At 42.9% G+C, this 24,136-nt stretch overlaps 1 protein-coding gene across 1 annotated transcript in view; it reads left to right on the top strand.

The window, feature by feature from the left end:
• The window catches only part of ptprda (protein tyrosine phosphatase receptor type Da), a 132,576-nt gene that overhangs the window by 64,859 nt on the left and 43,581 nt on the right, over positions 1–24,136 (top strand). Inside the window, exons 5-6 of the mRNA XM_084690958.1 lie at positions 15,985–16,173; positions 20,358–20,468. Of these exons, the coding sequence (XP_084547084.1) occupies positions 15,985–16,173; positions 20,358–20,468 (300 nt within the window). The remainder of the gene's footprint in view (positions 1–15,984; positions 16,174–20,357; positions 20,469–24,136) is intronic.

Genomic DNA, 24,136 nt, shown 5'->3' with positions numbered 1-24,136 from the left:
CTGTTTTAGCCCGCCACAGCAAGGAGCACAGTGGGGGTGAAGCAGGTGGCTATTGTAAAATTGCTGCCTGGGATCGCTAGCTTGCAAAAGTCAATGCGGCGGGGAACATAAGGAGGGGCCAAGAGGCACCGTACTACCGATTCTCTTTAGTTTATACCTAGCAAGTTCTAAGCATGCCATGATTCAGCCCAGTACACAAGGAACTCAATTGTGCAGTAGAGAAGAAAAAAAATGAAAAAGAAGAAAATTGTAACTCAGGACTCGCTGATAAAAACATGCTGACTTTGTCTGACTGTCCACCCAGTTGAACTCTTTTTGCCGGGACGAATATGAGAGATTTATAAAAGTACCTGAGACAGCGTTTTACATTTGAAGGAAGTTCTATGACCCCTTTCGTTTGCACTTCTCTGGAACTCCCATCATCTTGCTCTTTTTTGTCAGAGGTGTTTGGCATGCAATCTCATTTTTCTAAAGCAATACAATTAATATTTCCCCCCTTCCCCCTCCACCCCCGGGTCCCCCCACCCCCCAGAGTTGAGCGACAGGTGCAAGTTATGGCAGCAGCTGCTTTTTCCTCCCGGGAGTTATTTTCCAGTCATCATCCCCAATTCAACTCACCAAGGATATTTAAGCTCCTATTTTAAGTATGTACGGTCTGGATTTACAGTGTTTTTAATCTTGCTGGTAGATTTAGTTGTTTTAGGCATATTACCAGATTAAAATGTGTTCTGATATGTTCTCATCTTAAAATGTTCTCTCCAGGCACATTGTAGGTGTTGTTGCTGCTTGTTTTTTGATTAGCAACGAGCCCCCCGGCTGTAAACCTTTGGCAGAGCTGTGCATTATTATAAATCTGTTGGCCAAGGGAGGAGGCCCATTTTGGCTCGAAGCTCCCCTCAAATCTAAATCCTCAGTCTCGTTCATCACTGAAAATGGAACAGATAATGACAAGTTATTTATTATTGTAATTAAAAAGATTGAGTCGACTGTCCGAAAAGAAATTGATCTCGGTGCAGAAAATAATCCCCCCACACCCCACCCTACCCCACCCAAAGTTTCTCGCGTAATTAATGGAGGAAGTGAATCAGTGTTTGTACAGTGCAGAGGGGTGATTTAAGACAAAAAGAAGCCAAAGTGGTGTTTAGCTAAGAATTATCAGGCCTGCTAACAAGATGGATGTTAGGTTGTATGGTCTGAAAGGGAGTTAAAAAAATCTGCCAAAGCCACAAAGCGACTGAGATTGTGTCCACAGCATGATAGATAACATGCTGGTCGCTGCGCCTGACTATTTGTTTTAATAAGAGTAAACATGGTCCCCTACAAATGAATAATTATTGATTCAGAAGGATGAACATTGTGTGTTTCTACGGTACAGTGTTTTCCCTTCCATGTCCTACAGTATGCAGTGACCTCAGGTTTCAGACAGGGAGGTGCAATTAGTTGGTTAAAGATTTGAAAATGCAAATTTCAATGACATTTCGCCAGGCAACAAGGATTTATTCTTGTAAATGACCTCAATATTAAAAGAGGAAACCAAAGTCTGTCAAGGACATTTGACAAAAAAGAGACAGAAAAGATTATCGCACATCCCTTAAAATGAAAACTTTACCATATAAATTAAATTAAATATTGTTGTGATGAACAATTCTCAAACAAATTTGACTCTAACTTAAGATTCTGGAATTTTCTCCCAAATCCATGAAAAACATTGTGTAATGGACCCCTGTGCCAAGCCATCATCAAAGAACCCCATAAAGTGATTAAGATCAGCTCAATCACTTTAATTATCCCCAATGAGCTTTGGAGCTACTATAGCCTCTTGCTCATGTTCTAAGGCCGGGGTGCACCGAGTCGCTAAGTAGCCAACAGTCACGATGGTCCCCATATGACATGGGCTGACTGCTGAGTGGGATTTGCGTCGCCGGAATCAATGAGCATTCTGTGTGCTAGGTTTGCTTCGGAGCTGGAAACTCTTGGTTTCAAAGTAGATGTTTATTAGCCTGAGCCAGGGAGTCAAGGGGTGCTAGTGCACAGGCTTTGATCTCAAGTCACTTTCTACTGAATTAATCAAGCACTACAGGGTCACTCCTAATGCATCTAATGATGCTATTCAGAAACCCTCCAAGCCTGCCTGCAAGGCTACTCTCTAATTGCATCCAAACAATTTGGGGGTTTAAATATGAGTTAGTGGAACAAAGTTATTTTTTACCCCATCATTCCAAATTGATGTTTTTGTGTAGTTATGTCTGCCTTGAACAGGCATGTCAATGAGTTAACATTGTACGTACCAATCCCCCCGTGGTTAATAACGTGGGCTTCCCGAGCGATTTTGTGTCCTTTATGCTAAACCAGGAGTCTCTGAAAAGTCATTTAGGCATTGTAGCGAGGCCGCATTTATGTAATGTAGCAAGGCCCAAGGACAAAGACAGCTCCACTTCTACTACTTTTGGGACAAAGTCAGTCTGCTAAAGTGAGGCCCTGTTCCATTAAGGCCTTATGGGAACCAGAATGTCCGTTCTGCAAAGCGTTAGCCAAAGTAAGAGTAATTCCTCTCCGTTCTTTAGTGGCTCTCGGCCCCAGCTTTTTCAATAATTCATCCAAACTCCCCGCCCTTTTTTTCTAGCCATACACTGAGCTCAGACATTCTCAGGTGGGACGTTCCTCGGACATTTATGGTACACGTCATCTGGTGTGTTCGTCTGATGAGCCCGTGCTCCAGTGGTAGAGCCGTGAGCCGTGATCTATAAAGATCCCTGACCGTGTCATGCTGACATGCTCACCGTTGAGGAAAAGTCATGGAAGTTCTGAACATTTGCGGGAATGGTTTACTCTCAAATTGAATAAAGGTCGTATTTTGTTACACTGCACCTACGCTGTCTGGAACATTTTACTGGCTCAAGCACTAAATTGGCAATGTAGCTTTTACTCCAACGCAGACATTCCTAGAAATTCAAAAGAGTAAAGAACAGATAGATCTGTCCTCTCTCACACTGTGTTATTTGAAAAGCCTGTTTGATCAAACTGACCTGGCTGTTTGTGAATGTAAGGTACATGAAGGCTAATGAAGCATCGCAAGGTCTCGTGGTTCAACCTTCTGTCTGTGTTCCTGCCCGGTAGGGCGACCTGGTCTCTTGCTATCCCCTAGACTCCTGCTGAGACCAGCTTCTGGCAACGTTCGGCGACAGTTAGCCTCTGAGGTAGCATGTTGTCAAGCTAGCCCCCTTCCAGCTAGCCATAGAGAAATATTGATCGAAACACAATCGCAAAGCTCACTACGATTTTGGGGGACCTTTTTTTGTATTAATATGTTTTAAATCTAAAACGGCAGTGACATTGGATCTGTATGTGAGAAAGGTTTACAGTCTCACATCTCATACTAAGGTAGAATTGTCATTGCTGAAAGGTAGATGACCCTCACTTCAGCACGTTATACTTTCTTCATTTTTTTACACAAAAAATGGGATCAATCCGTGAACACAGGGTGTACCACCCATAACACTTTGAGAGACGTTTGTACAAGTCACACTGTGTCGTACGCCACAGCTGGCACGTTGAAACAGCAAAGCCTGTCTCCAGCCTCCTAGCCTTCAGCTTATACTGCACACACACGGTCAGACAGATGGACAGGGGTCTTTACGAGAGGGAAAGCAGCGCCGGTGTGTTTGTGCATTCCTCGCCACGTCCGCTTTATTTACAGACGCTTAATGTGCTCAAGAGGATCGAATGTGGGTTGATGGACTGGTAAAATCGGAGCTCCCAAAGCGTCCTCTTGGAAAGTGAGAGAGAACGGAAGAGAGAGAGAGAGAGAGACTGAGTGAAAGACTTCTATCTCAAGCTTTGTGTTAGAGCAAATAGCTCTGAGCGATGTTGAAGTCGATTCCTTTTCTTCCCCCTGCCTCCTCTGAATATTACTAATCATAACAGAAAAACAGTGCTGATGGCTGATAAGATGACGAGGAGGAACCTTTTTCCATGCTAAATAAACGACCCTCTGTTTTCTGAGGTAAATGGATTCCTCGCTCAAGGTAACAACCGGCAAATGGAATATGCAAAGTAAATTCCTAAACAGAAAGAGACGGATACAGATACAGACAGAGAGAGGGAGAGACAGAGAGAGAGAGACAGAGGTTGAGAGAGTGGGAGATGCAAAGACAGAAAGGGAGAGATGCAGAGAGAGAGAGAGATACAGAGATTGAGAGAGGGGTGCAGAGAGAGAGGGAGATACAGAGAGATGGGGTGAGGTAGTATCCAGAGACATCCATGAAGGAGGACAGATATATACAGGATGAAAAGAGAGTCTCGGGCAGATCAAATAGAGTAAACAGAAGGCATTTTAAAGAAGAGCGACAGGATAAAGGTAGGGAAAGCAAGAGTAAAAACCAGATTCACAGACCGCTGAAAGGGAGAGAGGTCAAGGGGGAGGAGGGGAGGGAATGAAAGAAAGAAAGGTGTACGCTTTATCCCTCTAGCTGATCTCCAGCACTCAGAGCAGTACATCTGCTGGAGTTGTGAAGCAGTCTGCACAGCAGAGGGGGGGAGCATTTGAGCATAAACACAGCGCTCTGCCTTCCTGCCTTCCTGCCTTCCTGCCTCCCTGCCTCCCTCCCTCCCCTGCCTTGCTGCTTGCCTGGCTAGGCCTTTAGAGAAAGCTGCATTTACTCATCCTGCTTCATCCCTTCTTTTCATCTCTCTCTTCATCCGTCCATTTCACCGCCCCCCCCTCCCCCCGGGGACATACAACACACGTTCTCTCTGTCTCTCTTCTCTTTACCTCCCCATTACATTTTATATACCTGCCTCTCTCCCTTTTCCCTGCTCCACTTGCTGTGCTTGCGTGCACACAGAGGGACACAACAGAACATCTGTCACGTTCCTGAATGACGCCGGCTCCGCCGAGGGTAGGCAAGGCCCCCGTCTCCGTCGCCACCCCCGGTCGGCCGGTGGGATCTTGCCGCCCCTCGACAGGGATGAAAGACGGCCTAGGGGGGAGGCTGGTGAACACTGGGCAGGGTCAGGATTACAGGCTAGTACCAAATGGCACGTCACCCATCTCTTCTGCCTGTCAGCATAGAATGAAAGACGATTTTTCTCCTCCCACGCGGCACGGACACTGTTCTGTTAGGTACATGGTAGCCTGTGTCCGTCTGGATGCAGAACTGGGTGTTCTTTCAACGGTGTCAATGGATTCTTCGAGGATAGGGTGGAAGATTGGATTGTCGTTTGAGGTAGACGATGAGCACGAGATGGGCTGCTACCCTGATTGTTGTTTTGAGAAGGTCAGTACAAGCCAAGTTTAATGTCAAGTTTAAGCCTGACACACTGCAAGGCCATGCCTAATGACAGTGATCAAGTAATTGGTTGTCAAATGACATATTGGTCAGTGACTAGTTTTGATCGTATTCCATGCCTCATTAAAAATATGAAGTAATGAGTATGTGATAAACTGCAGAGGCTTCATTATAATTTCATATAAGGGTTAGTGTCTTGGTATTTACATTAGTTCAAACTTCACATTTTAAAGTTGCACACTATATGTAACTTTCTTTTAGTGATCAATGGTCTTTTTGAGTTGACTTGCCATGTAAAAAATGTCCATCATGGTATTGACAAGCCTTACTTGTAGGTAGGAAAATCTGGCAGCAAGAAATCCTACCTAAAAGAGAAGAGATTTGACTTTTTCTAACTTCTTATTTAACTTTAGGACTTTCTTCGGTGTCATTCTGAATGAAGAATGACTGTGAGTGTTCGTCTGTGAAGGAGGTTTTGGAAAATAAAGCAGCCAATGATTAATTGATTGGCTCTGCAATGGAGTCTCATAATCTCAGGCATTAGCTGAGGGTGTTTTAATAGCAAATAAAAAAAGCATTCAATTAATTATAGAATCTCAAAGGGGATTTAGAAAGGAAACAATCAGTGCAGAGCACAAAGAAGATGATGCTATTTTTCACTGAGACAGGGTGGTGAAGACCTGGGGTTAGAGTCCTCTCTCCTCCTCCAACTCAGCACCTCACCCACACACAGACGTCCCCCCCCCCCCTCCACCCTCACCCAGACCCCCTCCCCACCCCTACCCAATCACAAACCCCATTTAATGTATCTTTTCCTTACCATCATTTACCCCCTTTATTACTTCAGCTGGTAGAGAAACTCCCATACTGGCGTAACGGGACACCTTGTTTTAATGTCAAACCCCGATACATTACGATCGTTAACGAACAGACTGGACACAATTTCACAACTGGGATTCTATTTGACCCCCCCCTCTCCCCCCTCCACTCCAGGCGATAGAGGTGAAAACTAATTCTAGCAGCTGTTTTGTTGAGTCCCTCATTTTCACACTCTGTCTCTGCAATTTTCTCAAATTGACTTTGTATCCACAGCAAATTAGTGAAATCCTTTGCTGAGGGGATGTAGAAAATCATAACATTATAGTAAGAAAAAAAACTAAATTGGCAGACGTTAAAATGTTGCTGTCATAGCCTATGCATTTGCACATCTTTATATTTTGTATCTGGGACAGTTCTTTGCATGTCAGCAGCAGTTCTTTTCCAATGCTTGAATAAATATGTTTAGCAAAGGACAGTCAGTTTCTCGACCTATTCTTCTAGAGCATGGCAGTATTACATGACTGAACCTGGGCAGATGAAATAGTTCAGCCTGTCACCTGGTGTGGAGGCAGCCTGCTCACAATTGACTAGGAAGTATAAAGATATCCCCCCCCCCCCCACACACACACACACACACACAGAAACACACACACACACACACATACTCAGGGGATTCTTATTGACAGGCCTTGCTTCTGAGTAACTGGCTCCACCAGTGGAACATACATCTGTTTACTAGTCTGAGTCAACTGGGTCAGGGCTTTCACAACAAACTTGAACTATTCATTGCTTCTCTAAATCCCTCGGGATTACTGAGGTCCTGCCAGTCCCACGTGCAGTCATGAATGTCAATTGTGGAGTAGCTTTCCTTTTTAGTCCTTGTCCCACTGGAAAGTTTGTTTTAACGAATTGAACAACGCTTATTCTTTATTTTGTTTTTACTTTAAGGTTGTTCCAAAAGCAGTCCGACCCCAAGATGTCTTCACCCACAACATGAATGACTCCTGTTTCTGTGCTGGAAAAGGCAGAAAGTATTTCTTTGTTTCACAGGGGCTTCGTTTGAGGTTGGATCAGAGCACTCATAGCTTGTGAGGCTGCCAAGTAACAAGTCTGAATTATAACTCAAGCAATCCAACTGCCTCGTTTCGATGGCGGGTGTGCCTGGTCTGTCTCAATTGATGGCTAGGAGTCTTGTGTTCGCCATCATTGTATTAGCAAGCGTGACGTCTGTCTAATGCCCTTTGATGTGCAAAGGCTTATTTGGGGATAGAGTCACAATTGGATCTGAGAGAAGATCTGAAGGATTCCGTTATCTTATTGTGGTGAGGGCCGCACATAGCTGGATACAGATCTCCACTTAAGATTAAAAAGGCAGTTGAACTCCCTACAAAATGTTGGGTTCTATTTTAATCTACCATTCTGTCTTGCATTATTTGGAAAAGACTATCACATACCATGAATTATAAAGTTCATATGATAATATAGTGTAGGGTAGTAATCAGTCCTGCATTCTAACCTTGTGATCTTGACTGTTTGGCTGTCAGTCCAACTTGTGTCTCTTTGCATGATCGCTGACACCTGCCCCTCACCACAGATATCAGACCCCCTACATGTCAAAGGTCATCTTTGTTACTTGAATCCCAAGTATGTTAACTATTCGGCCCAAGGCGACGTTGAGACATTTGTTATCCAGCAAGGAATTCCATGAGAAGTTTCCAGTGTCAAAGTCAGCAAGCAACTCTTTGTTTTTACCCAATCAGTCTTCAAGCCAATCCTCTGTTGAAAGTGGTCTTAGAGCAGTACATGGCGTTAGAGTTGCTTGCCCTTAAGAGCTATCAAGAAAGACAAGACGATTGGCACACCAGTATAGCAAGCAGCTATTGGTCAATAACCATTAATATTCAAGAGCTTTTAAATCTCTTTGTCTAACACAAACAAACCAAATGTAGACAAACACGTACACTACACTAGCCTATATAAAGAGTCAGCCAACCTCTTGTATTAGATCTTATTGGTTGTGATTGTATTGTAATGCTCCTATTTCGGTCACATGGTCCCTGCCTTTATCCTGCCAGAAAAGCAATGGTAAAAGCAACATGTCAGCAATTTGAGGTCATTAGGACTGCGACACATTCTATCAATTATTTACAGCGTCTCTCCTGTCTCCATGTTTTTTTTTTTCCTTTAAGACTTCAACACCTGTTTAGGTTTACAGGAACAGCCAGTCCCTTTTTAAGGAAACCCCCAGGCTAGTTTGATTTCTTTCATGATTTATTCACCAGCTTTTCTCAGTAGGAGTGAATTTGGAAGGTACATCTGACTTCAGGGACAAAAACAGTTATGGGAGGGTAAACTGGTGACTTTGAATTCAAGTGGCAGGTTTGAGGTAAATCTCCAGTTTGAAAATAGAAAGAAGGGGAAAAGAAATAAAGAAGCAAAGGAAATCGCGGTGAACCATCTGTTCACTTTGGCTGCGCGGCAAGAGATAAACCTACTAGTACGAGAAAGAGCAAGCAGTCGCAGTGTCATTTCCCGACCCCAGGGTGGAAAATTCAAATAAAGTGATAAGTTCACCTCTGTAGATGTTTATTGGCGGAATGATGGATGGAAACATAGAAAACAAAGAGTTGTGGTGTTCATAGGGATGCACCCTCAGAGCCTGAGCTGACACACTTTGGGATATTTGAAGCAAGCTGTCCGTAGCTGATAAAGCTAACTGGAGTCTAGATTGAAAGCCTGCCATTCCTGATGTGCCGGATTGTAAAACATACACCTTTTACCGTGGTGTGAATTGTACCGTGTAAGTAAAGCAAGGGAAATAACAGAAGGAAGGGTTGGGAGTGGAGAGGAGAAACAACAGAATGATAGAGGGATAGAAGAGAGCGCGAATGGCGTCATCGAATTAGCACAAAGGGGAATATCTACCCGCCTTTGTTAATCAAGAGCTCTTAAATTCGGTCGAGTAATTTTGTTTGAGAGAAAACAAAAGCATAATTAACAGTTCCCTCTCGTATGCCAAAGAAAACATAATTGAATGCATCGGTTCAACAGGAGGCGAGAGGGACATTTTTGTTTGAGAGGATCCAGGTCGTTGTTGAGTGGATCAACTAACCACTGTAGGTAGACTTGTGAAAAACGAAAACACTTTTCCAAAATTAAGTGAGTCCAATTGTCGTCAAGATGCTGGTATAAATTAAAGGCCTCACAATAAAGGTAAGGATGTGTCTCAAATAGAGGCTACGTCATCTTTCACAGACTGAATAAGTTATAGTTTTCCTTGTACAAAGGCTGAACTGGCATCCTGCAGGCACAAACACTTTTAGATTCCCTAAATTCCCTACCATGTAACGTAACTGGGTCATAGACTGTATTAAAATAGTGGGTTGGGCACATTATCGATGCCTTCTATGGCTATAGTGCGGCTTGGCTTGTTTTCCATGTTCACATATGCCACATTGTTGTGTCTACGCCAGGGTTGGGTAATGGCCCATTCCTAACTTTGTCAGAGTGTCAGTAATCCTCAGATCTACTCATGTATTTCTGCTATTTATCATCATCCTCAGACCTCACCCCTCATCTTTGTCCAAGGACAAGATTGGTTGTATAACTTAATTTGACAAGTTTATTTCTATTGCACATTTCAACGACAAGGCAATTCAAAGTTCTTGTGCACATAACACAATTAAAAACATCAAAACATAATGCAAAAGTAAACAAGATTTAAAACAACGAGGAGCATTCAATAAAACAATTAAGTCAACAATTAAGAAATAAAATAGAAATAAAATGCAGGAGTGAGATGCAGAAATTGATTGATATCCTTAAACCTGGCTCAATTAAAGGCAACACCCTTTCACTGGCCAAGACTGTTTTCATTGAATCCCCTCTGAGGTCAGTGGACTTAGTTGTTTGCCCCCTGCTTTTCTGTGTGTGCTGCATGCCTGCACTTGTAGGTCAGTATTGTCCGAAGCCCATGAAGTCCCATCTCCTAATTAGGAGTAGTTCAGTTAATGAATGCCCCACCAGCAAGCAAAGCCACACACTCAGCAAGTCCAGGTCCAAAAAGAAACATGATTAACATCTTCTGGTGAGACTGTACCAATTCACTTATTCTTTTGCCAATTTGATTACATATACAGTACAGTGTATACAGTGCAATATGTGTGTTTAAACAGTAGTATAACATGTTGTGCTGCAGTGATGGGAGCTTTGACTGGAGCTTAGATTTTTTTTCTGAAAAAGAACGAAATAAGCACATTGATGTCATACTCAAGGGTTAATGTCTCGTGCCCCTTTTGTGCTGCCTTAAAACCTCTTCGGGTGGGACCGAAAGAATACAAAGGAATCCTGAGCTTGTCTCGCAGTGCAAGAAGACAGGAAATATAAGAGGGATGGATGCCACACTTGAGGAGCAGCCCAACATTTCAGCAATTCGATAATCCGTCATTTTCGGGTTTGGGGATAGGGATTCCCAAACAACAATGCTGTCTTGGCATGCTCCTTTCTCCAGCTCAATGCCACAGCAACTGACCTGTGACAGCCTCTTTAAGGAGATTGTATCCACTCAAAACGTCCAACAAATATATCTTATTAGGGGCTGCAGGGATTTTCCTTGGGGACTAAGTCGACCGCCCCGGGAGAAAAGTAGCTTCGTGTGGAAAGAAAAAAGGGGCTGACTGAACCCAATGCCTGTGCAGCAAGCACAGAATTAAACCTGGAATGTGACCGGAAAGGTTTATGTCTTTTTTGCTTTAGTTTGGGAATCAACCGTGGCGAAAGGCTTATTTTTCTCCCCAAATCCCTTTGTACTTATTGGGTAATTTTGGACTTGAATGTGGTTTGTGAAGAAAAAAAATATATCACTGTATTTGTCTACCACGTTAACAAAATAGCTTGTCATTTCTGACTGATACAGTATCATACTCACCACAATACAGAAACGTAAAAATAGTATCTAGCAATGCCACCCAGAAAGAACACGCTTTAACTTCCTGTCAAAGACTGACAAGCGTCAATTTATCCAAACGCTTTAGGTCAGGTACAAGGCATTGAAAACTGGCAATAGCTATATTAAACCTGTCGGACTGGCACAACGTTCCAATGAGGTAACAACTGAGCAATGTTCCACACTATTTTCCCTCAAGCATTTAGTAAACATTGATCGTTAGCAGGACACCCTGGTCAGAGGGAGACCGGGCTGCCATTTTACGGTGCAGATGAAACGTTCCTCATACAGAGAACCACATTATCATTATATCCCACTACATCCCCCCCACCTCTGTCAGCCCGGTAGGCAACACCAGGCTTAGTTGGTTGGGTAAACAGTAACTAATCACTTCCAAATGCTTGCATGGTCGGTTGGGACTCAATTAGCCTCATTTAATTAGGGTCCTCCCAAGGAGAATATTACTTATGTTTGTCAGGCGTAATCACAACGTGTGCTGGAGGGTGTCACGGCAGGGAGTGGACTTTGGGTTTAGGGGGCGGTGGGTTAGTTGTAGTCTTGATAAATCGAAGTGAGCTGGTCCGATGCATGGAGTCACCAGTAGAGTGACTTTTTATACAGTGGAAAGGCCTGTGTTGTTGCGGTGAGCTCGTGTGGTCTGAGAGATGCCCAGAGAAGACATGAGTGATCGATTCTCATCATCTGCTAATGGCCCAAGCTTATGCCCAATGACCTCATGTCTTTAGTGAAAATATGCTCACTGAGGGACTATTTGAGCCAATTCCTGCCTCCCCCTCCCCCACCACCAATCACATACTTGGCGCCACATTCCCTTAGCTGATGGCCTGACTGGTTAATGTGTGCAAATTGTCATTGGTAGTCCTTTTATATCAGGCCCCAACGCTCAGCACTTCTACAGGAGGTGACTTCAGCATTTCTCTCCATCTAATTTAGTGTGTAGAACCATTGTTGAATATACAGTAAGATCTCTGGCAGGGTTTAAAGTAGAAGCTGCCCTTGTCTTAAACTGCCCTTGAGATTGCATTTTTCAGTGGAGAAGCCTGGAAAAAGAACAAAAATAGTTTTTTATTTTTTATTTAACCTTTTATCTCAGTGCCTCAACATATTGTAAAAGGTAGAGAACTGTACTTGTGCTGTACAACTCTACCTATACAGCTCGCACACACATCTAACTTTCTTCCCAATTTCTAGTCCTAACCGGTGAAACAGCCAAAGAGTTCCTGCAGCAGAAATGAATTAGGTTTTAGCAGATAATTAATGTGACCACAAGTTGAAAACCAAGCCCAGACTATTAGCGGAACTGCAAACATAGCACATGGTAAAAATGGCCAGCCGCCTCTGTCCCCTGTGATTAATTAATTCACTCCCTTTTTTTAACTGTTTGTCAATAATTCAAGTTTCAGGGGGGAAAAAGACAACAACAAACATGTCTGTGGCACAAATTAAATAGCGATTAATCGGGTTTTTGCTGTCCCCCATCGGCCACTCTCAGAAAGCGCTGCGGCAGCGAGGCGGATTTCAGTTGTTAATCACACTAGAAGTGGGAGAATGTGTTTAATTTCCTCCCCTTATTTATTATCTCAATGCTAATTCGCTCGATGGGGTGAATGATTGTACGGGAATGGCGGAGGGGATGGAGAGAGAGAGATAGAGAGAGAGAGAGAGAGAGAGAGAGAGAGAGAGAGAAAGAGGGAGAGAGAGAGAGGAAGAGAGAAAATGACCATCTTTCAAAGCACCTTGGCTGTTAAGCTGTGTTCCAGCGCTGTCCGGAGATACTTCACAGCTGATGTCATGACTTCTTGGCTGATCGAAGGAGGACGGACGAAGTAGGCCGTAAATTAAGTCTCTGGGGTAAGCAGGAATTTGTCGAAAAGGCCAGAAACTTTGGTACCAGACAATTAGTTTTTAATGTACCGCCCCAAGCCACATCAGCTGCCTATGTATGAGGTTTGGATAGGAACCGTTGACACTGCATCAAGAAAGATTCCTATTTCTTATTACACTTGACAGAGACTTATTCTATGACTCTCTTACAGAGTAATCCAGCTCTAGCATGCACAGTACAGTCATAAATGCAAGCATTCAACAGTCAATAGGATTGTTGTTCTGTCATGAGTCAGAGACCAGTGCTTTAACAAAGGTCTGTCAAACTGTCTGCATTTATGGAGGGATTGTGTCAAGCAAGACTGTGTTGTCAAGGCAGAGCATGAGGGTGTGTTTGAAAAGAAGCAATGCGCTGGTCTCCCTTTTTCTCTCTATTCCATAGAGTGTAATAATGAAGGGGATTTGGTCGACCAGAATTACACCCGTTATGTTTCTCATATTTCTCAGAGGACAGCCAAATTACGATCTCTTGAGCACCTTTTTAGCCAGCAAAAATACATTGCACTCCCCCCCCCCCCCCCCCCCCCAACATTGATTTTTGGGCTGCATGGATTGTCACATCCAATTATTATATTCAACATGCGGCCATGCTTCAAGGCACACTCCTGGCTATTGTGTCCAAGCAGGTAGGCATCTGGCTCGCTTCAGAATCGACTGGTTTTCCGTTCGACCTTGGAAAGGCTGCGGAGGGCTCGGGAGAGAACCACCTCGCACAATTAATTCCTCTCCTCTTTCTCTCCCTCCTGCCCCGCTGCTGAAACGAACACCTTTGCCAAGCCCATTTTCTTTCATTAGGCTATTTCGGAAATGGTGCTTTAACATGGCGGTGGGTTTTATGAAACAGAAATGTCCCGTTTTTTTTTCCCATAACTGAGATCCATATATTACAGTGGTGGCATTTCTATTCAGTATCCAAAATGGTTTCTTCGTCTTTATGTAGTAGTAACAGTCACTACCAGCCAATTAAATATTACACATTCAGGGTTAAATAGAAAGACATTCCTTTGCTAGATTTATAGTTTGGGATACTGAAAAACTCTTTATAGGAAGTGGAGTAGTTATAAAGGAGAAATGTTCAGGCTATTTTCCTTAAAATCATTTCAAGTTACTACTCACTAACTTCGAACAGCTAATACAAATCAAACGGACATCCACCATGTACATGCAACGAGCAGTGTAGTATTGTTTTTCCTTGAGGGACATTATGTGCCTCATTCACCTGTCTTTTTGTCCACTCTCTGTTGTTACTCTGTGATCAGTTACTCGATTCTGTTTGTTTGTGGTGTGATTGATTGTAACTGAAGATGTTAATTGTGTGCCCACAACCTGTGTCTAACAGGTAGCTCAATACACCACAGGAGAGGCTAAGTTTAGCAGCACCCACTTGTGGTATTTACCTCTAATGAGCACCACAGTCAAGGTTGTTTGAGGCTCTTTGTCGAGGGCATTAAAAACACAATGCCGGTGATCACTTGATCATCGTCACCCCCTTGCATCGGGTTCGTCTAATAAGGATTCAGCCGGATCTGTCAAGTGGACTTGGTCTCATGTTATGATACGGTGTGTCAATTCAGGCAGGGACGCTGAGATGCAGATGAAAGTTTTCAAGTTCAAACGGAAGTTTCAAACTTGTAATGAAGTCTTGTACGAAAGGATTGACCCCGTTCAGGTATCCTCTCTCTGGCAGATAGGCCTAGCCAGGAGCAACGCTGGAAGAGGGCCATGGTTGTCGTTTGGCTGAGCAGGCGCGGCGGCGTCTCAAAGCTGTTTCCAGCCTGATGTGTCCTCGTGAAGATTTAATGAAGAGAGTGACTGGAAAAAAGGCGCCTTTTTCTGAGAATGATGGAGGGATGTGCATAAGCCATATCACAACAGGGAGAGGGAGGCTTTGGTGTTCACGTTGCCATTCTTATGCCGAGCATCTTGTCCTGTGCATTAGCCCTCAAAGCTAGCTGTTAGCTCAACCAATGTCAAGCGGCATCCATTTTGGCTGTGTTTCTTTCGAGTCTGTATGCTAAAGCTCCACCGTAGGGTGTCTGTAGTCCACATAGCCAAAGACTAAATTGAACAGCATCCATTTTGGATGCCTTTGTACCGCGTGGTTCGCCAGGTATGATAACGACCTCTTCCTGCTGTGAACAGTAGTAACTTCCTGTAAAGAGGCTGAAAAGCCAGACCATGCTGAGGTGGTGTATGCCTTTGATTGTCTTTGTTTAGTTGAAAGCAGGGGAGCAGGGATCTGTGCTAGTTATCTGGTCTTGCATCTCTCTGAGCAGCCAGCCTGCCTCCTCCCTGTTGGCACGCTGTGGCGCTGGCGACAAACACAACAGCTTACGCAACACGGCCGTGCCGCCTGCACGCCGACGGATGCTACACTGCCTCACTCGCGCGCGCACCCGCGCGCACACAAACACGCATGTATGCTGACATGCATGGATTCGTTGTCTGCACCCTGAAACAGTGCCACGCCGTTTACGCAACAATCTTACAGTATATAGGCTATATACTGTGGCTACAATGGTGTAGACACAAACACTTTTTAAAGAGATGTTGATCTCAACACGAGAGACAGTTTGCTCAAATATAGTGGTCATCCGTGTTTGAAAACAATGTACCAAGTATCAGTTTTATTTTATTAATCTCGGTCTGCTTGTTCAATCAGTACTTCTGTACAGTCCTTGTTTCTGCAGGATGTATTGCACTGTATGTGTTTTGTGTCTTCTCACAATATTGTGTCTGTCTTACTGTGTGCAATATCCTTGTGGAAAAACCCACAGCATGGAGACTAAAGAGTAACCGGTGTAAAAGAGCTATAGAAAGGGTTCACAAAATTGAAATATGCATGTTTCTCTATCTCTCTCTCCACTTTCTTCCCTGATGTATTTCCTCTTCAACTGACTCACTCTCTAAAGTACTGATTCTGTCCAGATTAACCCTGTGGCTTTCGACTGTGGAGTGGGAGCAGCAGGGGGAGGCTCATTGTCGTGCTTCCTCTGAACGCCGCTGTGGTTCTTGTTTGTTTCGCAGAGGACCAGCTTCCCCCTGGTTTCCCCACCATAGACATGGGCCCCCAGTTGAAAGTGGTTGAGCGAACTCGCACAGCCACCATGCTCTGTGCCGCCAGCGGCAACCCCGACCCGGACATCTCCTGGTTCAAGGACTTCCTCCCTGTCAATACCACCAACAACAACGGACGCATCAAACAGCTCAGATCAGGTAGGGTGTCGCCGCCGCCTTCGGAACTAAAAAAAAAACTGAAGAAAAAGGACACGTGCACAAAAAAATAACAAAAAGAAACAAAAAAAAAACTGAATATAGGGTTTTGTCTTTATCTGTCGACCCCTACTGTATGTCCTTTTGTTTTTGTTCTCTCCTTCTCTCCCTCCTCAACCTTTGGCTTTTGATTTTATAGGTCATGGCCTTGTGTTTCCTTGCTCCTTTCGTTCTACTGTTTCGTGTGCCCCCGTGTGTGTTGTCGGTCCCCGTCCCCCGTCTTCCAGTACTGTTGGGTTTGTCTCCTGTCTGTGTGTTGGCTTCGGTCTGACTTCCTCATTGCTCACTGCTGCGACCGTTCTTCCAATTAGTTGTTGATGCCTTTCAACTGCTTCTGTGCAGTGTTTGAAGGATCCATTATTTTTTCTTTCAGTCATTTTTTATTTATTTTTTTCAAAATTATTAATACTCACCATTTGGCTTCAGTGAATACTTTCAAAGGAGCACCTTCTGCTTTTCAAGAATTAAAATGTTGGAAGGAATGACTCATAGACCAAAAGTTAAAGGAAAACATTTACATTGACAAATACTCAGTGAATAGGGCAGACAATTTTGTACTTTTTCTGGCTCTTTAATTAAAAAAAACTATCTATAAAACTTCCTTTAAGGATGAGACTTTAGAGAAAGGCATTTTAACTGGATTTTTTCCTAATACCAATTTGCCACAGTAGTGCGTAAGACAGCGTCTAGCTTTCCCAGACCCTTTGGTTTAGTCTCTGAATATCTTGCTCCTGCTTTACCTTTGTATTCTCCAGCCTCTGCTTCTCTGTGCCTGTGGCATATCCCTTAACAAATCATTCCTGACTCTCCGAATATTAAGTTGAATCCACAATTTCTAAAGCTGAAGTTTTGTAATCAGATATGTCTACCATTAATTGAATCTTAGTTTGGTTGGTAATTTACTAACAATCTGTTTAAATTCTGACTTGTAGAGTTAGTGTTATTTGTTTGACTACTTGTCTCCTCCCAGTTTCTCAGCTGTCCTTAAGTGTTAATTGGTCTTGTTAACCTTCCCTTTACCTTGTTGTCAACAGAACTGTGTAAATTAACCCGTTTTGTGTGCGCCTTTGATACTCTTATGACGTAGAGTTGATAAAGCATTAACAAACCCATGTAACTTAACATAAGGAATATAATCATATCTTTATGCTGTCTTTCTTCTCTCCGTATATTAAATCTCCAGAATCCTTTGGTAAGTGCTTAGTTCTGAAGCACACATCACTCCCACTAATTTCCATGTTCCAAATACTATTATTAAAATGCATGGCATGCATTTTACTAACAGTTAGTGTAGTCACAGAGGTAACACTAGGACCACACACAATGCCACCACCCCCCTCCCCCCACCACCACCCTACACCGTTCCTGTCCTACTTACCTACCAGACACCAGAGCACACATCACTAGAACTTTATCCAAGAAGCTTCCATATTGTCACCTGAGCTGTGGAACCTTCCGGCTTTTCTACACCTGTGAGGTAACTCACTCAGCCTGTCACTCACTGAAGCACTGTGCACCAGCACTGCAGACACTAAGAGCAGATGTACCAAGACGGTTAGGGAAGTAACATGGTCCTGTATGGTTCAAGATAAAGGGTCTCAGGTCTCTTAAATGAGTCTCTTCCCATCTCACATCCAAATGCCTTCAAGCCTTTCCCTTCAGTAGCTGGTCCTCAGAAGCCTTGCCACTTGGCACCTCCCCTGTGGTACACTACTGTTGAAATTTCTTCTCTCTGACCTATGATAGCTTCCTATGATGAATCCTGTCTTTTTTTGCAAAGAGTACAACAAACCTCTCTCTCATTCTCTTTGATTCTCTTTCTCTCTCGTTCTCCTTCTCTCTCTATCTTTCTCTCGTTCTGTCTTCTAGTACCTTTACTTACGTACTCTGTTAAATCTAATTTGATTCTTCTTCCAAAGCCCCCAGCCTCTATCTTCTCGTACTAATGCTTCTTCTTTCTAATCTTATTTGCATTCATATTATCCACCCAGGTGGTACACCAATAAGAGGTAAGAGTGCTGAACTGACGTTCACAGAATGAAAAAATAAATAAATTCATTCTTGCTGTCAACCCATTCATCATCCATCTGTACACCCATTCGACTCCATTTCTGTCCTGTTTCCCGTTTACAATTATTATTCTTTATATATTTCTTCCCCATATCGACCCTCCTTCCTTATTTGTCCTGTTTCTTTAACATATTAGCATATTTTGTCTATGCTTTATTTCCTCCTTTTCATTTTGGTTTAATGAGCCTTTTCAAATCAGTTGTGATATGCTTGCTGTGGCTCAAATAAGCATATCCAATGACAATTTTTTTTTCTCCCCAAATCTATTTTTTCTCTCACTTTTGTTTTCTTTTTGGCCATAGCGACTCATGTGTCCCTCTTTTTGTCCAACTAAAACAACCAAACATTTTTCCCCCTTAGCTGCTCTTGTTCAGCACTAAAAATATGCACAGATGCTGTGGAATCACGCAGGCATGCTGAAGACAACAATGCCTTTCCTCTGCTTTTTTCTCCCAAAGAATTTCTTTCTATCTTTGCAAACTATTTTTCATTTCTTCTATTTGCTTTCCTCTCCTGTACCTTCTATAAAAAAGCCCAAACAACTACTTTTTTGATAAAGTTTCTACGGTGCTTTTTTTCTCTTTCACCTATTTTTCTTAATTTTCTTGGGTTTGAAGGCTTTTACTTTTTTGACTTTTTATTCTTCAGGGTTGGGGAAAGGCAAACAGTTGAGTCTGGCGAGGACCGGATTGGTCCATTTTTGCCGCGTAACATGGGAGTTGGAGAGTGATTGATGCATAAGCTATTTTTCCCTGGGTCATATGACACCACACTGCTGATCCCATTGGTGGATTTTTATGGGTGTCTTTTGTAGCTTTCATAAGCTAAAGCAGTGGTTGGTTGCCTTCTTGTTGGCTCAGGCCACTATTTTGAATTTTGTCTTCTAATACAATTGCATTTTATTTTTCAGCTAAGGGTTGTCAGAAGGTTGTAAGTTCTGCCGACATACATTTCTTGCTATTAGGAAAGATCTGCATGTCAACATTTTGTGACAGAGGGTAATACATTGGTTTAAAAACTTACTATGGTAAATACTTTTTTTTAACAAATATCCAAGCAGCATTTTTAAATTTTTTGTAGAGGCTGCATCTTTTTTAACTGACTTCGATAAGATGAAGTCCAGTCATCCTAATAGGTAAAGATTATACTTGATCTGTGATTGAATATGCTAAAGTTCATACCTAAATTTATTTTTTTAATTGTCCTCCCTTGTTATGCTGCTTTTGTATACTGTAAACCTCTTTTGTTTGATTCATGCTTCCTGGAAGCAGTATCACTCATCCCCATGTTGACCAGTCCAGTGAAATGTTGTATATTGTAGGGCTTGCCCCTATTCCTCAAGTCGAAGTTTGGCATATATATTTTTTTACATTGGCTTAAAAGACGAGTGCCTTTTTAGATGCTGCGATATGTACCAAGGCTTGTTTTCACCCTCGAAGTCCATGATGAGGTATTTGTTATATGGGCAGTAGATACACCAAGTCTCTATGGTTGTTAATTGTTGTTTTTCCCCTATGATTTTTGCTGGCCTGATTCTAAGAAAATTAAACCTACAACCCTAATTTCATGTAGGTACGGTTCTAAAACCGTAAATCCCAAATGAGATTTCTTGTAAACGTGTATCAGGCTACTTGGATGATAGGGGAAACTGTCGAGTGACAGGAGGAATATCAGTTTCCTCAGCAAACATATTGTGTGATTGTCCATTCAAAGCCCCTCAACCTGTGGAATAGGATGACCCCTGCAGATATGAGAATACCCGTTCTCTACAGCCCAAAGGCCCGGAGGTCGAATCGTTTTACTGATATATCACTGCAATCATAGATGCTGGCCAGGATTCATGGAGATCCATTTTATTCCTTACCTTGGATACTTCCTAGAACTGTCCCGTGACAGAGTCTTGAAAAGGACAAAGAGAGCGAGGCTAGCAGTGAAGGGGTCCCAGTGACATGTTCGCCCCAGTGACACCTTACGAGTTGCTTTGTGTTGTGAACCGCGTCGCAACATCCGACTTTTAACCAGTGCTTCTCGTCGACCACCTTCTTCTCCCCTCACAGGGGCCCTCCAGATCGAGCAGAGCGAGGAGTCCGACCAGGGGAAGTACGAATGCGTGGCCACCAACAACGACGGAACCCGCTACTCCGCTCCGGCCAATCTATACGTCAGAGGTAGGAACCAACGCTGGGCGGTACTCCTCTGCTGGGAATTGTCTCTCGAAAATCCAATGGAAAAGATTGAATTGTGTATCGCATCAAATATTCCCCTGGTGAGATGGGGGGGGGGGGGGGTGTTGAGATACTGATTTGTAATGGGTAGCCGATCGGAGTAGCCGATCCAGTCCATGGTCCCATGTGGAAGCTTGTAAGTATGGCTCTTTTCTTGCTACCTTTGACCTACCTGCATTGAATTGAACCTGTGTGTTTTGTCGTACTTTTCTTTTTTTTCTTCTGTTAACTCCTGAGTCTAACTCCAATGACATGATTGCTTGGTGTCTGTACTTACTAATTGCCTTTTGCTCCTGTTTGTGTGGGAGGGGAGATGGGTGGACAACCCCCCCTCCCCCCTCCCCCTCCCCCCAACCAACCCCTTCTTATTCCTAGCAGTTTGCTGATCCTCTCTGATCATCTTTTTCTCTTCTTTTTTTCCCCCTTTGAGCAACATTGGAAGGACTACCTTTAACGCTTAACTTTCTTGGTTAATTACGTTTTAAATGAAATACTGAATTTATGTTAAAGAGTAACTGTTTTCAGTTTTCTTATTCAAAAATGTTCATCGATATTAACGTCTAGTGTACAATGCGTGAATCTATTATTTGTTATAATTCAAATGCTTTGTATAAAAAACAAGGCAACTGTTAATATTGTAAATTTTATATTTAATTTAAATGGCCTTCATGAACACCTTTCTTCCAATAGTCATGAACTGACAGCCTCAGCTTGACACATTCCATGTGATAGTCAAATAGTAGTTTAAATCTATTAGAATAAATGTTGTTTATTGCTTTTACTCATGGTAATGGAAAGGAAATGAAGGTCTTATATGTTGCCACCTAAACTGTTACATTTTCATAATGATGAAATTAGCTCATTTATTTGTTGAATATGGAATAGCCTCGAATATTCAATTTGCTAGCAGAAATTATTTTCTTAAATAAGTATGATACATGATTCTATCAGAGTCTTGTGGACTGGAATAAAAAATACGTTGTGCAGAAAACGCCAACATACAGTATAATCTCATAAATGTTGAAACAAAACAAAACTTTATTTTGAGAAAGATATTGAGATTGTTCAGACTTTGTCCTAAACCTCAGCATTGTATTTACTTGCTCAGTATGTGTTGCATAATGTGTGTGCATTGTAAAAATCCACATGCATTTCTTTGCTATAGATTAAATATCAATTCAGAAAAAGAAAAAAAAGGTAACTAAAGAAACCACATGACTCTGACTGAATTGTATGATATAAATGAAGCATAAGTATCTGTTTGACCCTCAGAGTGCTAAAAGTGGAGAATGCATCTCTTAACCAGGGTCTCAGGACAATGCAGTGGACTCCCTGCTTCGAAACAAGCTTCTCTAAGCAGGGATGTTGTCAAGTAGCAGTTTGACGCCTTGAACATGGCCTTTTTACTCTCTCTGTGTTTCCCTTGTTTTTTCTCCTTTCCTCATTTCATTTGTTCTGCATCAAACCCCTACATCCCTCAGAGCTGCGAGAAGGTTGGTGTGTTTTCACTTTTTAACAACCTCACAAAACTGAAATAAGACAACTCATTTTATTGCCTCGAAAAAAGCACAATGCTCAAGAATACAAATGAAATGAATGTAGCTGCACTTGCGTGCTCTTTTTGTTCATGATTTTTTTTTGTTCGTTCTCGATTGTATTATCATGTCTATATCGACAGCTTTGTATTGTCGTTTTTTATGCCCCGTTGACATTTTTCATTAAGAATGTCCTTGGTCTTGGCTCCAATGCTTGACTGTCCAAAAAGTGGTGCATGTCTTTTTTCCAAGAAGTGTGCATCCTGAGGGTGGGATGGGAAAGGGATCTCTCTGCATCGTTTGGGGGTGTTTGATTTGCATGGGGACCTGTTTATGCTGAAGCCCAAGATCCCCCTCGCCCTGCCCTTCGTCCTGCCCCTTGGTGTCCTCAGCCTGTCAGTGTTGCTGCTTGGGTACTCGGGCCAGCTCTGCGACCGTGTCAGCAGCAGCAGTGGAGCAGGAAGGGCGTCCTCCGTCACCACAGGCTCCTGGAACAGAGAGCTGCTTTGCTCCGGGGCTGCTTGGACACGTTGATATGAACCACGGTTCTCTCTGAGGAGCGACTTGACGAAAGACTAGATACAAAGAATCCCTCTGCTGGTCTCGTAACAGCACAGTCCTGTTGGCAAGGTCCCATCTAAGTTTTCTTCAGCTGTAATCAATATTTAGTTCTAGCACCAAACTGTAAAACGGTACCTCCTTCCCATTATACACTTTCCCTGTCAAGGTTCTATCCAGTAGATAGCAATGATAGTCACATAAGCAGGATAACATTGTCTTGGGGGAGTGTGATCCAATTGGATATAAATTAAATATTAAGTGAGTGAACAGTTGTATTTAATAATGCAAGGAGGTCTCTGAGAATTGTTCTCTGGAGAAGCACAGTGTGCTTAGCAGAATAGGCGGCATAAAACGAGGCTGCCATTTAACACTTTATCAAACGTTAAATACAAAGTCTGGATTTCATTGTGTTCCACACTAAACAGGTATAGTTAAAATATTTGGTCGAAGTGTGTGGGTGCCCTTTTTATGTATGACATCGATGCATACTGAGGGGATTCAAAGTCGAGTAAACATGCAGGTTCTTGCCTCACATTAGTCAACTCCTCTTAACGCCCTACATTTGATAGGCAAGCTCGTTTGATTTTAATTCAACGTGATCAAACGCTGGGAGTCTTTCACTCTTTATTAGTATCACTAAGGTTCACTGCTGGACTATCACAGTGATTAATCTTTTCCCAGGCATGAGGCAGAGCCAACGGCATTCTCCAAATACCCTCGCCAATGTGCCTTGAGAGTGTCCAGGCAGTCTGCAGGGACCAATTGCTCTAAGCAGTAACACTGACTTCATTCTTTTGATTTAAGTCCTCTAAAAGCCGTAACCGGTACACCCCTTTTATCCCAGACCATCCTCTTTTGTTTAATGTACCCGCTTATCCTCCATGTTTGAATCTTATACAATATACGTCTTTAAACCTGAGAAGGAAACAAAAACCTCTCCTCTGTTTTTTGGTTCTGTGCCCCCCTTTCCATGTCCTGTGATGTTGAGGCATCTGTCAGTGACGTTGTGCATTCGTCCTGCCCTGGCAACTCTTAGCTCCTGGTTGGGTTTGTTTCCCAGAAACCCTCCACTGCTAGTTTAACCCTTCCTTGACCTCGTGATTGTCTCCTTTTTTTTTTTGTACGTGCCTCTCGCTATTTATTTCCCCCGCAATTCCTTCCTTGTCCTCCGATTCCCAAACATGGTTGCCTTTGCAAGCCAGCTATGTGCTTGTGTGCATGACAGGGACCCCCACAGCAGGCCCCGCCTCCCATGTCTCCACGCGCATTTGGATGTTTACTTTTGTTTTCACAACAATTTTCTTTTCAATCAAAGTCATTTCCAGTCGGTTTTCATTATTTCCTCAAAGACATTACTTTTGGAATGTGTATCCACTTTTTTGATTGAGTCTTGAGCAGCCAAAGGAAAGGCACAAGTTGCACTCTTTTCCGTGTACTTTTAGTCGTTGGATGTTGACCCTCTTGTGGGGCCTCTATGTGTGTGTGATGTGACAATGTGATGCGGCACATTATTTC

This window comes from Hypomesus nipponensis, chromosome 25, assembly GCF_054491055.1.
Source record: "Hypomesus nipponensis isolate SF chromosome 25, ASM5449105v1, whole genome shotgun sequence".
NCBI lineage: Eukaryota > Metazoa > Chordata > Actinopteri > Osmeriformes > Osmeridae > Hypomesus > Hypomesus nipponensis.
The sequence above is the reverse complement of the archived record's forward strand: the minus strand, read 5'-3'. Positions and strand labels throughout refer to the sequence as shown.